At 45.1% G+C, this 16952-nt stretch overlaps 1 protein-coding gene across 3 annotated transcripts in view; it reads left to right on the top strand.

Annotated features, from left to right (window-relative positions):
- Positions 1–16952, top strand: part of ralgps2 (Ral GEF with PH domain and SH3 binding motif 2) — a 359688-nt gene that overhangs the window by 244518 nt on the left and 98218 nt on the right. For all 3 annotated transcript variants that reach the window (XM_080196004.1, XM_080196003.1, XM_080196005.1), the window contains exon 11: positions 16060–16127. In XM_080196004.1, coding sequence (XP_080052130.1) covers positions 16060–16127 — 68 coding nt within the window. The remainder of the gene's footprint in view (positions 1–16059; positions 16128–16952) is intronic.

Below are 16952 nucleotides of genomic sequence, written 5' to 3'. Positions count from 1 at the left end.
TTTACCTCGGTATTCACGGTTGGAAAAGATCTGGGTGGTTGTACTGCAGGCTTGCGGCGGACTGAATAGATTGAGTATGTGGACATTAAGAAAGAGAATGTTTTGGAAGTTTTGAATAGCATCAAGATAGATAAATCGCTGGGACCAGATGGGATGTACCTCAGGTTCCTGTGGGAGGCCAGGAAAGAGATTGCAGAACCTCTGGTGATGACCTTTGCGTCGTCGATGGAGATGGGAGAGGTTCCGGAGAATTGGAGGATTGCGAATGTGGTTCCTATATTCAAGAAAGGGAATAGGGATAGCCCAGGAAATTACTGACTCGTGAGTCTAACCTCAGTGGTTGGTAAGTTGATGGAGAAGATTCTGAGGGACAGGATTTATGAACATTTAGAGAAGTTTAGTACGCTCAATAGTAGTCAGCACAGCTTTGTCAAAGGCAGATCGTGCCTTACAAGCCTGGTTGAGTTATTTGAAAATGTGACAAAATACATTGACAAAGGGAAGAGCGGTAGATGTGATTTATATGGACTTCAGCAAGGTGTTCGATAAGGTCCCCCGTGCAAGTCTTCTTGAGAAAGTGAGAGGGCATGGGATCCAAGGGGCTGTTGCCTTGTGGATCCAAAACTGGCTTGCCCACAGAAGGAGACAGTGGTTGTAGATGGATCTTTTTCTGCATGGAGGTCGGTCACCAGTGGAGTGCCCCAGGGATCTGTTCTGGGACCCTTGCTGTTTGTAATTTCTCATAAATGACCCGGATGAGGAAGTGGAGGGGTGGGTTGGTAAGTTTGTGACGACACAAAGGTTGGTGGTGTTGTAGATAGTTTGGAGGGATGTCAGAGATTGCAGCGTGACATAGACAAGATGCAAGGCTGGGCGGAGAAGTGGCAGATGGACTTCAACCTGGATAAATGTTTGGTTGTCCATTTTGGCAGGTCAAATGGGATGAAGGAGTATAATATTAAGGGTAAGACTCTTAGCAATGTAGAGGATCAGAAGGACTTTGGGGTCCGGGTCCATAGGACTGTTAAATCAGCCCCGCAGGTAGAGGATGTGGTTAAGAAGGCGTATGGTGTACTGGCCTTCAACAATCGAGGGATTGAGCTTAGGAGCCGGGAGATAATGTTACAGCTTTGTAAGACCCTAGTCAGACCTCTTTTGGAATACTGTGCTCAGTTCTGGTCACCTCATTACAGGAAGCTTGTGGAACCTATTGAAAGGGTGCAGAGGAGATTTACAAGGATGTTGCCTGGATTGGGTGGCATGCATTATGAGGATAGGTTGAGGGAGCTTAGTCTTTTCTCCTTAGAGAGACGAAGGATGAGAGGTGACCTGATAGAAGTGTATAAGATATTGAGAGGTATAGATAGGGTGGATTCTCAGAGGCTTTTTCCAAGGGCTGGAATGGTTGCTACGAGAGGACACAGGTTTAAGGTGCTGGGGAGTAGGTACAGAGGAGATATCAGGGGTAAGTTTTTCACTCAGAGGGTGGTGGGTGAGTGAAATCGGCTGCCATTGGTGGTGGTGGAGGCAAATTCAATAGGGTCTTTCAAGAGACTTCTGGATGAGTACATGGAACTTGATAGAATTGAGGGTTATAGGTAAGCCTAGTAGGTATGGATATCATCAGTGCAACTTGTGGGCCGGAGGGCCTGTTTGTGCTGTAGTTTTTCTATGTTCTATGTTCTAAATTCAAGGAATTCTTTGCCACTAACTTGAGAGCATCCATTCATAGAATCATAGAATCCCTACAGCACAGAAAGAGGCCATCCGGCTAATTGAGTTTCAACCAACTCTATGAAAGAGCATCCTACCCAGCCTCTGCCCTTTCCCTGTAACCTTGCTATAGCTAATACACCTATCCTACACATCTTTGGTCACTAAGAGGAAATTTAGAGTGGCCAGTTCACCTAACATGCACATCTTTGGGCTGTGGGGGTAAACTAGAGCACCTGAAGGAAACCTATACAGACACATGGAGAACTTGCAAATTCTACACAGACTGTCAGCCAAGGCGGGAATTGGACCCCAGTCCCTGGCACTGTGAGACAGGAATGCTGACCACTGTGCCATTGTGCCGTTTCTGTTTCACATATGTACTTAAAAACATGAGGAAATGTTACATTACTTATGTATGATATAAATTATTCTTTGCTTAAGCATAGTTGAGTCTTCATGTACAGAAGTTCTTTGACAACTATCCTCTCGTTCTTTTTCTGATTCAGTGAATCATAAAGGTTGTGTTCACATTTCTTATTGAAATTCAGAATCCACTTTCAACAAGCAAAAGTAATAAATATGATTCAGGATGACTGCTGCAACATTGTTGAAGGAACATTATTGCTGGTGTTTTTCTCCTTTTTCTTTCCCATATATTCAGTTTGATGTGGATAATGAATTGCTGTTTAAGAATGTGAAAGAATACAGTGATCATGTGTTCCCAGCTTTTTATCTATGGGGTAATAGTGGCAAGCAGAAAATCATAAAGAAATATTTTCACCAGATCTGCTTCATAACTCTCCTGTGGAAGTTAGAAATTTCTCTGGAATCTGAGTGACAGAGCCAAGTTGTGAAATGACTCTGAGTAAAGGACTGCAGGGTTGGAAGGTTTCATCCTGCATTAATCTTTCAATGGAGAAAATGTTTGTCTCCCAAGGTCACATCTCTTTACATGAAGATCAAGATTAACCAGTTGTTATGCGCACATCTTCTCCACGATACTGGATTTGAATCTCCAGAATGTCGAACCACTGGCATGATGCATATGACTGGAACTTCAGACAACAGCTTTGCTTCAAGGCTAGATATGAAACATACTTCAAGCTTATTGTTTAGGATGAGCAGGTGCCTCTGCTGAAACTCTATGCTGCAATGAATTGGGAATCTTGAGAGTCAGTGCTGCAGTCAGGAGGATAAAGTTATGGGAAGACAAAACTCTCACATTTTGTGCACATGAGGAGCAGCTGGTATCATAAATTAACCTGATTAGAGTACACAGGTGCACTAATTAACAATTTTTTGGGTTAGGATTAAGGGGCACCCCTTTGCAATCCACGAGGCTCAAACAATATATCTGAAGGTTTCTGAACCAAGTCAAAACTGGTGTAGGATATAACATTCCACCTTTGATAGGTTTGGACATAAGAAGGAATCTCAACAGTTCATGCGCCTCATGGGTCTCTTCCGATATTTCAGCCTCGGTCCAAGTCCGCACCTGACGTGGAAGGAGTATATATTAACAGGCATCTGTCTCTTACAATATGAACACCGGAGTTCTCTTTCGCCCTTTCATTGGGTAGCAGAGGAATAGCCACAGCTTTGTCTGCGATGTCCATTTTGGGCGTCGGACAGGCAGGGCTGGCCAATTGGGTGGACTGTTCTCGGTTCTTGACCAGCTAGGTAGTGCTGGCCCAGAGACAAATTGTGATTTTGAGACCCGCACATGGTGCAGATGTTTTTTCAGGGTGGCCTCACCCACGCATATTCTGTAGAATAAAGGGCCCTGGAAGCAACCATTCAGGTAACCATTTGCATAATTCTTTACCAAAACTTTTCACCAGCCTCCAGTTGCCTCTCCTGGCCACCATTGTCACAGCCTCTGCATTGGGCTTCTTGTTACTTTTCCACCTCCTCCCTCTACTCGCCCTGAGTTCAGTGGGAGAGTTTGGTATCCATTGATGCTGCTGGGTGTTCTTTTAACCCAGCATTTAAAATCTGGACCCCTCTCCACAAGGCCATTCGATGCTGGATGGTATTGTGCTGGCCTTCGACTTCATGAAGTGGGTGAACTGGCTAGCGAAAATGAGTCCATTGTCAGGGACTAGCACCTGTGAGATCTTTTGAGGCACAAATGAAGTGCAAAGTTTCTCTGCTGTTATTTTTGTGTACGCTGAATGCACCCTATGTACGTCCATCCACTTTGAGTGGGTGTCCACTATGACCAAGAACATCGAGCCCATGAATGTGAAGCTGAGTCCGTGATGGCCGTATCCATTGGGTGCAGGGGAGGTACCCCAGTGGCAACTTCTGTCCTTGCTGGCGTTCCTGGCACCGACCCACAAGCGCCGCTATGTCCACATCTTTTCCAGACCACCAAACGTAGCTTCTGGCCAACATCTTCATTTTAGACGTTCATGGGAGGCTATGATGTAGTTCAGCCAATATGGAATGGTGGCCCTGATTCAGAACAACCCCCCCTTCCCCCACCCCCACATAGCAGTATCCCATCTTCTACCCTGAGCTGCTCTCTTCTACTCCAATAAGGATGGAATTGGGGCTGTACTGGCCTTTCCATTTCCCCCATTAATACTAAATGTTTAACTTTTGTAAGCACAGAGTTCTTTTGGGCCCAAAGATGTATATTATGTGCGACCACTGGGACGGTATCCAGAAAATTCATAGCCATTACTGTCTCTTCTTCTTGGAGTACCATTGGTCTGCTGAAGGTAGCCTACTTAAGGCATTTGCTACTCGACCTCCCAGCCACTGCTCCAACTGATGATTCTAAGTTGCTAATAATAATGCCCACTGCTGGATCCAAGCCGATGCTATCTGTTGTACTGCCTTGTCCTCGCTTAGTAGTCCCAGTAACAGTTTGTGGTCGGTGACAATCACAAATGACCTTACATAAAGATATTGGTGAAATTTCTTCACTCCAAATATTACCACCAATCCTACTTTTTCAATATGGATTTTCTTTCTGCTAGAGCCAAGGTCCTGAAGGCAGGGGCTATTGGGCGTTCTTCTCCATTTGGCCATCTTTGTGCCAATACTGCCTCAGTGCCATATAGAGACACATCACAAGTTAGCACTAGTTCTTTTCTGAGATCGTAAAGTGCTAAGGCGTTCTGTAAAGACAGCTGGTGCTTTATTTGCTTGAAAGCGAGATCTTAATGGGTGGACCCTTATTTTAGCAGTTGATGTAGCGGAACCAAAATGGAGCCCCGATTTCCTATGAATTTTACGTAGTATGTCACCAGCCCTAAGAACGGCCGTAACTCCCGGATTAAGATGGGAGCTGAGGCCTCTTTAATCACCCACACCCAATCCTCTAAAAGATGAAGACCTGACTTGTTATAGCCCAGATAGGTCCCTTGCGGTACCAGCAAGACGCATTTCTGCCTCCTTAACCACATGCTGGCTCTGGGTAAGGACTTCCTCCAGGTCTGTAGATGTTCTGTCTTTGTTTTACGTGTAATGAGAACGTCATCCAGGTAATTGCCACCTGAGGTAAACGCTGTAGTACGCTCTCCATTGTTCTCTGGAAAATCAAGCAGGCTGACAATACCCCAGAAGCTAACTTGTATATTGATAGAGGCTGTTTAGAGTATTGATCGTGGAATATTTCTGCAAATTCTCATCCAACTGCAAATAAGCATAACTCTAATTTTGAAAGTAAGAGTCCACCTGCCAACTTTCCATATAAATTCTCGATCTGGGGTTACTTGTTCAGCAGTTTTTTTATGCTTAAAGTTCCCGCAAAGATCAATTGAACCATCTGGTTTCAAAATAGGCATCACCAGTGCTGCCCATTTTGCAAACTGGTCAGGTTTTATGATAATTTCTCATTCCATTGTTCTAATTTCTGTTTGCACTTTTTCTCAAAACAAACCATACTGAGTGGGCCTTGCAAAATCACGGGACTGTGTCCTGATCAATATGTACTGTCGCTTTGGCTTCTTTTATGATTTCCTAGCCCTTCTCGAAAAACTTCAAGATATTTGAGCACGACTTCAGCCAAGTGACCGTTTTCTAATTGGAAAATGTTTACCCAAACCAGGTGGATTTTTATATGCCATTAGGCTCAGGCCCGAGCCTTCTACTCCATTAATGCTCGTCTTACCAGTTGCTTTTCATAAGTGACAGGAACAAAAGTTGTCCCCACAATTCTGAGGTTCCTTTGTGTAGGTCCTCAGTCTTGCCCATGTCTTGGTTAAGATTAAGGGTTGGAATCCAGTATGAAGTTTGCTGAACACTTGATCCTCCTACCACATATATGGCCGCACTTGTATCGACTTCTATTAATACTGGACATCCATTTAATTTTACGGTTATCTTAATTGGTTCTGATTTGGACTTGGTGTGCAATTTAATTGTTCCTCATCAGATATAGGTGGACATTCCAGGGTATGCACTCTCGTGGACACTTGTCTACATGTCATTTCCCTAAATCCAGGTCTTGCAAACTTATTTTGCTGCTTCGACCACATATCAGCGGCAGTTACAATGCCTTGCCAGGCAGAATTCTGAAGGGACTGTTGGTCGGCTGGTCAAAGCTTGGCTTTGTGACTGTCCTCCGGGCAGACCTGGGTTTACTTGTATCTGGATCCTTCCTGAGAGCAGCTATATAATTGCCTGCACTCAAGTGGTGATTCCCTAATTCACTTGAACTGTTGTTGGTGTCCATTTCTGTTGGGATGCCTTGCAACTCATATACCTCACTAGCCATCTTTTCCAATGATAGGGCCAGCTTTCATGCCTGTTTGAAGTCCAGTTGGGTTTCCAAAATCAGCTGTTTTTGGATACTCAAATTATTTATCTCGTGTACCAAGCAGTCTCTTAGCATCTTAGTAAACATCGATCTGAATTTGCAAGCTTCTGCTAGTCATCTCAACCTCGTTGAGAAGCTTGTGACAGACTCCCCTGTCTCACAGTGCCTTCTCAGTATCGGAGTTGGCTAATGTTCCTTCACCAGGTCTGCCAACTCCTGGAAGGTTTTGGTACCTGGTGCCTTCAGGAAAGGTAAGCTGCAAATTACGGCAAATGTCATCGGTCCACAAGTGGTCAGAAAAATGACCCGTTGCTTTTCATCTGCCATAATGTCATTAGCCCCAAAATGTAATGCATGTGTTTGACATATTAGGCCCAATTTTCCACAGCAGGGTCAAAAGGGTCCAGTTCCCAAGCAGAGGCATGATGCCTGAAAATGGCTTACCCCAATGCGTAACAGGCTGTTAGTGAGCAAATTATTTTGGGTTGTTCTTTTCCCTTGTCGCCACTGAAATACCTTCTCAGAGCCAAGTGTCCCTTCACCAGATTCCCTTTATTTATGAACTGTATTTCATTCATAGAGTGCGTCAGATACACAGTCAGAATCCAGAGTACCAAAAGACCTGACACTGCTAGTTTTCTTTATGGTTGAGGCTCCCTGATAGGTCAGACAGTAATGACCAAGAGCCAACTGCCAGCACCTCATTGAAGTCAGTACAACAACCACATATCTGATTTAAATATTGACAAGGCATTTCTCCCAAAAAAATTCTAACTGGCAAACTTGCGTAATAATTGGAGTAAATCACCCTTTTCTTTTGGCTGGAGTTTCGAAATGAATCTTCCACACTCTGCGCACTGCGGAGTGCAGTAGCGTAAATCCCACTGAAAATAGGTGGGAAGGGCCTATTCTGCTGGAGTGGCCGGCAGAGTAGCGCTATGAGCCAATCTGTCAGAGCAGAGATTGGCGCATGCACAGTGGACCAGTGGCCCAGCCTCCTGATCACTGGCCAACCCCACGACCCCCTCATCGCCGGATATGTGACGAGCCCCGCCAACTCCCCATGGCCAGTTTGTTGGCTCTCTGAACGTGTCTGGGCCAAACCTTGACCCCCCCTATCCCAAGCCACCTCTCAATGTCTCTCTCCCCTCCCTCAGCCCTAATTCTCTATTTTCCATCCCCACCAGCAGCCCTGAACCTCACTCTCAGCTGCCCCCCACCCCGATGGCTTGCCCCAATCATAAGAACATAAGCGGCAGCAGGATTCTCTCCCCACCGCCTCCCCCCCGACCAGAAAATGATCGTCCTCCAGAGGCCCTGATCCCCATCAGGCTGTGCCCTCCTGGCACTGCCCATGTCCAGTGGGCAGTGCCAAAGTGCCCACTGGGCATTGGCACTTTGCCCCTTGGGAAGTGCCAAGAGGCCCAGGCTGGCATTGCCAAATTGGCAATGACCAGTGGGAAAAACGCCCCTGCTACCCAACCCTCCCTTTATTTCAGCAAGGTTGGGCCACAAGCTTCCTGCAAGTGAGGAGCTATACTATACCCCGCCAGAATGACTTCAGTCCCAGGCCCAGGTCTGAGCACAGAGCAAATATTTGAAGGTGAGTTGTCTTCCTTCTTTGACTGTCTTTCTCCTTCAGATGGTTGGTTCCCTTGACTGAAACTCTCCTTTCATAATCAGTCATAATGAATCCTTGTTGATTGCCCTTTTTCCTCTGGCTTCTTGACCGCAGTTCTCGCTCTGACTCCTTGACTGCAGTAATAAAGTTACCTTTTCAGCTTCTATTATATCTTTTTGCTTTCAATGGGAGACATTGAGCCCGATTTTATCATTTTGTTTCAAAGTGCCGAATCTAAGCATGATCCAGATCCGACTTGTAAACCTGTTCTCAGGCACCCCATATGCACTCTGCCTGAAAACAAAGCGACTCTAAATTGCACTGCAGAAGCCTGCGGGCGGGGCTTATCACACCTGAAACAATCTTTCTCTGATTGGAGCCTTCAATTGTGCATGCGCAGTAAAAAGAAATTTGAAAAACGCTCCCCTGCCGTATCACTTCTGGGCCGCATAAAATGGCTCAGGAGCGACAGCCCACACAAACATTGCCCCACCCCCACAATATAACTGTCACCCTGTCCCACTCCCCCTCCCACCTCACCCCACCAATCATATGCAGAGTGGCAGTGAACCGCTTCCCGCCGCCCCCCATCCTCCCCCCACCCAGAGATCCATTTGGCCCACCACCTTCCTCTCCATCCATCACCCCCACCCCAGAGAATGATCTGCCCCCCCCCCCGGCTCCCCCCCATCCATCAGAGAATGATCTGGCCCGCCTCCCTCCATCCCCCCCACCGATCTGAATTTCTCTAGAACCACTGGAAGCTCTGAACTTTCCTCCTCAGAGCTAGAGCACCCGAAACAGCAAAGGTCTGAGCATGTCTGCTTCACGTCGAATCTGGACAGGCAAACGCGATGGTAAAGAGGTAAGTTCAGGCATCCAGACTATTAAGATATTGCACCCGGGTGCCAAGCGCTGCTATTTTGGGCACTCGGTAAAAGGGGAACAGGTGCGGAGCTGGTCGCGGATTGCGCTATTCACCTCACACCTGACTTTACCAAGTTTTTACGCCCGAAAATGGGTGCAACTTGGTAAAGTCAAGCCCATTATTTTGCATCGCTGGAGCCTCATTGAACTGTGCATGATAGCCTTCGATCATAATAACCAATGATGGATCATGTTATTTGTTTAAAACTTAAAGTTTACCTGTCCAGTGTCCCTCTTAGAGTTTGTTACAGTAAATATCATCATGTGAGCACTGCATTAACAATTGTTTGGTCGGACAGATCAAACCTCAGCCATCAATTGGCACACTTTTTAAGGTTTGTTTATTGATGAAGCCCATTGAATTCTAGGCATCATCACAGAAATCACAGTTTGTAACATATCTCCTTTTATGACTGGGATTTTCTGCCCTCGTCTTCAGTGGGTGGGAATGACGGCAGGAGTGGAAAATCCAGCGGGGTCCCAAAATGGCTTTCATGCTAGTGAGCTTTCCTCACAGCTCTCCGCCAATGATATAACATCATTCCCACCATGCAATGATGTCCAGTGTCTGCCAGGGGAGTTTTTTTAATATACATATGTTTTATGCCGAGGTGGCTGAGTGGGCACCAGCATGATGTCCTGAGACCTGCCTCCAGCAATTATTTTACAAAGTGTTTAAAAATCTGATGGGCAAGCCAGCAGCTCAGCTGGTAAGCTGCAGCTATTTTCCTGCCTGAGACAACACTTTGGCAAAAAAACAGAAAATTCCGCCCAATGTCTCGTTGCTTTTTGATAGTACCATCTAGTTTTTGCAGCCTTTCAAAAAAGCTTTCTTTCTTCAACATCTCCCAAAGCAAGCTGTTAGAATATCCAGCTTTTGCAAAAGAGTTTATCATTCCTTATACGGGTACATGACTTATCAGTTCAATGTCTGTACCATTGAGTACGCCAGAGTGCTATTAGTGAGTGACGAAGAAGGTAGATCTGTGTCTGGATAACACACTTAGCTCCAGAGAACTTTGTAAACCAGTGCTGGAAATAAGGATGATCAAGCAGCAGGAAGCATCCCAGTGGTTATTACCTGCAGGCTTCATGATTATAACATTTCACCTTCATCCATAACCCATGTCCACTTGAAAATCCAGAGGCCTTATCTGCACAAATCTGTGCCTATGTTCTCTAGACAGCTAAGCAGAATACGTTTGCACAAGTGGTGAATGTGTAATTCATATTGGACAAACAAAGCTTCTAAGTGTATGTTTTGCAAATAACTTGGACGGAAATCTCCCAAGGACCTTCAACTAGTTTAATGGTGGCGGGTGTGGGGAGACAATACGGTAGGGAGCCCAGAAAGCAATTTCATACTGGCATGAATTTACAGCAGAATCTTTTGCCTAACACGGTGGGTCAGAAATCCACCAAAGACCGGTTGAACCTCCAGAGTTTGGGATGGAGGCAGTCTGCAATCCTGGACTCGAAACACCGCCTGCAGCACATCTGCATGAGGGCATTCCAGATTCGGAAGAAGTCCATTTTCCAACGTCAGTGTTCTCCCTGCAGGGTTCATTGAATACGAGTTCCTGTGCTAATAGGCAATGGCCTGCCCAGGCGGAACTCATCACCTGAGCCCTTTGAGGCAGTGGAAAGGGTCTGCAGAACTATTGACCCACTGGGACTTTTTTGTGAGAATAGTTGTCCTAGTGGGATTTGTGTGAAAACTTCTGTTGTGGTTCAGAGTCATGTGTCCTAGAAGGTGAAACCCTTGACAGCAAAACTCTGGATGGTGTAATCCTGGAAGGTGACAGATAACTTAGCTTACAGTAGAATCCTCCATTTTCTTTGGAAGGGAGGTTGCTTGCTGCTGTATACGTTGTGTTTATTTCAGCTTGCTGTTCTAATAATTTATTAGTGAAATTATAATGTATTTGGATCGTATTGCATTTGGCTGAATTGTGTAAATAAAAATAAAGTTGGGGCTTGTGTAAGCAGCCCTTGATGATGCCACTCTCTGTTCCTGTTGTTGAGTGTTACTGCAAGTGGAGGAGCTGTTTTGCTGCTGACTGACACACCGTGTGCTATTATTGTTGGGAGTTGCCGTGGGAAGGAGATACAGGAGAGGTACTGAGTGGTGTGAGGTAGAGAAGGACCCAGACCACAGGGGCCGGAGGCCTTGCAGTTTGCATGAAGAGGGGAAAAAAGAACATCTGGGACTGAGGCAGGGCTTGCTGACCCAACCTTCCTTTTAGAGGTTAGTGACAATTGAAGGAGGGGAAGGCTTGCTTGTCTTCAATTGTTTAGTAACTGCAGGGTGGGAGATGAAGCTGTGAGTGTTTATTTTTTGAACTTTGCAACCTGAACTCTCCTGGATTAAAGACTGTTGCCCAACCCTTACTCCATCTCCTCCTGATCTAGGGCACCCATTCACCTTGGTTCCCCATACCTCATCTTCTCTCTTCTACCTCCTGCACTTCCCTCTCTCCCTCCCTCCCTTCACACTCCCATCAACTACATCCTCCCCTCACCCATAAATAACAATTACAAAACCACCATCTAAGATGGTGACTCCATCTTCGTCAATACAGGATCATCCAAGGTCAGGTATGCAGGAATAACAGCTGCTCAGGCCCTTGCTGCTGCTGTGACCCTGCCACCTTTTGCATTTTTTTCTAAAAAGCTTGGAGTTAAATGCTACACCCACTCCACCATGATTTTCAAGTGTGAAAAGCGGTGGCTGGGGTTGTCAACCCCTCAGCCATTGTTGCAGTCTTCTTCTGAACACTGAGTGGGCGGTCCGCCTTATGTTGGAAAATGGCCGAGGCGGAGTCTACATGAGGCAGCTAGATCTACCAGGTTGACTATCTTATCGGCCTCACATTTTCAGCTGAAAATCTTGGAGCCAAGCAATCTGTTCCAGGCCGATTACTTAATAGTTTGCAAGGGGGTGCGGTGTTTCGCTTTGTGAATGTCGACACTCTATCTGCTGGGTTGCAGAAAATGACTTTCCAAGGACAAGTGTCCACTCATCTTAGCACCATCAATACAAGTGAGGGTGTTGTCGTCGAGTGGAGATTTTAACTGAATCCTCAAGACTGGGACTGCTTTGGCCCCTTGCTCCACACACCGTTGATAATGAAGTTGCAGGACCTAGTCAGTAAAGCATGACAATATTTAAATCAGCTTCGCGTCAGCAAAACAGAGCTGGGAGGATGGCTTTCGATGCAAGACTGGCTTGTGCCTAGTGTGAACGCCTTATGCACCACCTACCTGGCCCACTGTGCCAATCGACTGGCGCAACAGCCCAGAAAGATCTTGCCCATTATTGCAGTTAATGAGTTCATGAGACATGGATAGAGCAGGGGCAGGAATGGTTGCTGCAGGTCCTGGGGTTCAAATGTTTTAGTCGGAGTAGAGAAGGAGGTAGAAGGGGGGGAGGGGTAGCATTATTGGTCAGGGACTGTATCACAGTGTCAGAGAGGAAGTTTGATGAGGACTTGTCTGTTGAGGTAGTATGGGCAGAGATTAGAAATAGGAGAGGGGAGGTCACCCTGTTGGGAGTCTTTTATAGACCTCCAAAAAGTTCTAGAGAGGTTGAGGAAAGGATTGCGGAGATGATCCTGGTTAGGAGTGAAAGTAATAGGGTAATTGTTATGGGGGATTTTAACTTTACTAATATTGATTGGAATTGTTATAGCTCTAGCTCGTTAGAGGGGTCAGTTTTTGTACAAAGCGTGCAGGAAGGTTTTTTGACTCAGTATGTAGATAGGCCAACTAGAGGTGAGGCTATATTGGATTTGGTGCTGGGAAATGAGCCAGACCAGGTGCTAGACTTGGAAGTTGGTGTGCATTTTGGTGATAGTGACCACAATTCGGTTACGTTCACCTTAGTGATGGAAAGGGATAGGCATGAACCTCGGGCCAGTGGTTTTAGCTGGGGGAAGGGTAATTATGAGGCTATTAGGAGAGAATTAGGAAGCATAGGTTGGACTAGGAGATTACAGGGACTGGAAACGTCCGAAATGTGGAGTTTTTTCAAGGAGCAGCTACTGCGAGTCTGTGATAGGTATGTCCCTGTCAGGTAAGGAGGAATTGGTAGGGCTAGGGAACCGTGGTGTACTAAAAAAGTTGATTCGTTGGTTAAAAAGAAAAAGGAGGCTTATGTTCGGATGAGACGTGAGGGCTCGGGTAGTGCACTAGAAAGCTTTAGATTGGCTAGGAGGGAGTTGAAGAGTGAGTTAAGAAGGGCTAAAAGAGGACATGAGAAGACTTTGGCTGATAGGGTTAAGGAGAATCCTAAGGCGTTCTATAGGTATGTCAAGAACAGAAGGTTGGTTAGGGCAAGATTAGGGCCAGTTATAGACAGCAGAGGGAAGTTATGTGTGGAACCGGAGGAGATTGGAGAGGCATTGAACCAATATTTCTCTTCGGTGTTCACGCAGGGGGACATGAATGTAGCTGAGGAGGACAATGGGTTGCAGGGGAGTAGAATTGACAGTATTACAGTTGATAAGGAGGATGTGCTGGATATTCTGGAGGGTTTGAAAATAGATAAGTCCCCTGGTCCGGATGGGATTTACCCCAGGATTCTCTGGGAGGCAAGAGAAGTGATTGCAGAGCCTCTGGCTCTGATCTTCAGGTCGTCGTTGGCCTCTGGTATAGTACCGGAAGATTGGAGGTTAGCGAATGTTGTCCCATTGTTTAAGAAGGGGAACAGAGACTTCCCCGGGAGTTATAGACCGGTGAGTCTCACTTCTGTTGTGGGCAAGGTTTTAGAAAAAATTATTAGGGATAGGATTTATAGTTATTTGGAGAGTAATAAATTGATTGGAGATAGTCAGCATGGTTTTGTGGCGGGTAGGTCGTGCCTTACTAACCTTATTGAGTTTTTTGAGAAAGTGACCAAAGAGGTGGATGGGGGTAAGGCAGTGGACGTGGTGTATGTGGATTTTAGTAAGGCGTTTGATAAGGTTCACCATGGTAGGCTTCTGCAGAAAATGCAGATGTATGGGATTGGGGGTGATCTAGGGAATTGGATCAGGAATTGGCTAGCGGATAGGAGACAGAGGGTGGTGGTTGATGGTAAATATTCATCATGGAGTTCGGTTACGAGTGGTGTGCCTCAGGGATCTGTTTTGGGGCCACTGCTGTTTGTAATTTTTATTAATGATCTGGATGAGGGTATAGTTGGGTGGATTAGTAAATTTGCTGATGACACCAAAGTCGGAGGTGTGGTAGATAGTGAGGAAGGGTGCCATAGTTTGCAGGAAGACTTAGACAGGTTGCAGAGCTGGGCCGAGAGGTGGCGGATGGAGTTTAATGCGGAGAATTGTGTGGTAATTCACTTTGGTAGGAATAACAGATGTGTTGAGTATAGGGCTAACGGGAGGACTTTGAATAGTGTGGATGAGCAGAGGGATCTAGGTGTATGTGTACATAGATCCCTGAAAGTTGGGAATCAAGTAGATAAGGTTGTTAAGAAGGCATACGGTGTCTTGGCGTTTATTGGTAGGGGGATTGAATTTAGGAGTCGCAGCGTTATGTTGCAACTGTACACAACTCTGGTGCGGCCGCACTTGGAGTACTGTGTGCAGTTCTGGTCCCCACATTACAGGAAGGATGTGGAGGCTTTGGAGAGGGTGCAGAGGAGGTTTACCAGGATGTTGCCTGGTATGGAGGGGAGGTCCTATGAGGAGAGGCTGAGGGATTTGGGGTTGTTTTCGCTGGAAAGAAGGCGGCTAAGAGGGGATCTTATTGAAACATATAAGATGATTAGAGGTTTAGATAGGGTGGATAGTGATAGACTTTTTCCTCTGATGGAGAAATCTAGCATGAGGGGGCATGGCTTTAAATTAAGTGGGGGTAGTTATAGGACGGATGTCAGGGGTAGGTTCTTTACCCAGAGGGTGGTGAGGGATTGGAATGCCCTGCCTGCTGCAGTTGTAAATGCGCCTAGTTTGGGGGCGTTTAAGAGATCCGTGGATAGGTTTATGGACGAAAAGGGATTGGTTTAGGTTAGTGGGTCATTGTTTTTTTAACTGGTCGGCGCAACATCGTGGGCCGAAGGGCCTGTTCTGCGCTGTAATGTTCTATGTTCTATGTTCATATAACTAACATGCAAGAATGTGAGCTGTTTTCGTTGTATGATGTCTTTTTCCTGCTGGCATTGTGACTCTTATCAGCTTGTTGTTTTTAATAATTTGTCAAAGTGTAAAAACATTTAAGCAAAAAAGCGTGTATTGGAGTGAGATGGAGATGGGTAAAGAATTATTACAATTTTAAACTTTAAGGGCAGCATTTTCCCACCTGCTATGGAAATCGTAGCAGGTGGAACAGAAAATTTGGAGAATCATGCAAAGATCCGTTGACCTCAGGTGGGAATTTCCAGTATAGAGGCCAGGGTGGCTGGAAAATGCCATCTTAAATTCTTTAGTCAGTCCTCCCCAGGTTATAAACCTTGTAGAAAAGAAGCTGGTACTGGTTATCTACCTTGTTAATAGGGTTGCCACAGTTTTGTATCAAGATTGACTATGGCAATTCATTCAATGCAGGTGACAGTTAATGAAGAATTGGCCAGCTTCTCAACTTCGTTGGTAAGGTAATGGGCCAATTCTGCCAGCCTGTCAATATTTACATTGGAGTCCATTTGCTACAAGTAGTACATTCAATTCTTGCTTGAACTCTCTGGGTTGTCTTTCATTATCTTTGTACGAAGATAAATTTATTGCCTGTTAAAGTGTTACTGCTTCATGGTATCAGGCATCTGTAAGTAATGTGAGTTATTGATATCCTCATTGATAAAGGACATTTGAGTCCTGTCCTCAGTTGGACAGATCATGTTTTTGTGCCATTATTCATAATAATTGTCAAGATATACTGAGCATACTGCAAATCTGTTGAATGATGAAACTGCCCACTGGCGTTTTAAAGTAATAGTCATCAAAGTATAGATGGATAACTGATGGAAGTTGGATTTTTAAAGACTTGTCTCTTATTTTCTTGCTATATATCATCCATCTTTGTCCCACAGACTCTCATTAAGAATTGAGCCTGGTACTAGCACACCTCAGTCCACTGCCTCAAGGGAGGATCTTGCAGGTAAGTAAGCATCAGATAATTTGGCTTTCTTAACCGTGTTTCATCTAGTTTATCAAAGACTGTAATAGTAGATCATGAATTTCAGTTTCCAGTGCTGTGTGCCTTATCCTTTACTGTTTAGATGTAAAACATGTGCAAATACATGTTATAATTATTTATGAAAACTCGCCATGATGTGTTGGATTCTGCATGGATCTGCTCTTTGGATTTTCTGAGGCTATTCAAAGTAATGTTAACATTTTATCACTCCCCATTATTTTGTCATCAAATCTTGGGAAGCAAGCCTAAGTTTACAAAACGATAAGCTCCCTCATGGTGAGGAGTTTTAATTTTATTTTCTCACTTGAATTATTAGTTGTAAGAATGTATTTTACATTTAAATAATGTTGCAGGACCTAATATAGGGTGGTTTCTTCAATGTCTCTTGATAGATGAGTTCGTTTTCGAGATAGGAGTTCATGGTTTTGTGAATCAGCAGATTTGGCAGCTAATGCATGGTAGCTGAAGTAATCAGCTTAAAACAATTATGTAACCCATTTTAAAAATGCCTTGGTAATAAGAACATAAGAAATAGGAGCAGGAGTAGGCTATCTAGCCCTTTGAGCCTGCCCCGCCATTCAATAAGATCATGGCTGATCTGAAGTGGATCAGTTCCACTTTTCTGCTCTCTCCCCATAACCCTTAATTACCCTGTCTATCAGAAACCTATCTACGCGTGACTTAAATATATTCAGCGAGGTAGCCTCCACCACTTCAACGGGCAGAGAATTCCAGAGATTCACCACCCTTTGAGTGAAAAAGTTCCTCCTCAACTCTGATCTAAAC

This window comes from Carcharhinus amblyrhynchos, chromosome 9 (genome assembly GCF_965287045.1).
Source record: "Carcharhinus amblyrhynchos chromosome 9, sCarAmb.v2.hapA, whole genome shotgun sequence".
NCBI classification, from domain to species: domain Eukaryota; kingdom Metazoa; phylum Chordata; class Chondrichthyes; order Carcharhiniformes; family Carcharhinidae; genus Carcharhinus; species Carcharhinus amblyrhynchos.
Note: the sequence above shows the minus strand (reverse complement) of the source record. Positions and strands in the feature narration are given on the sequence as shown.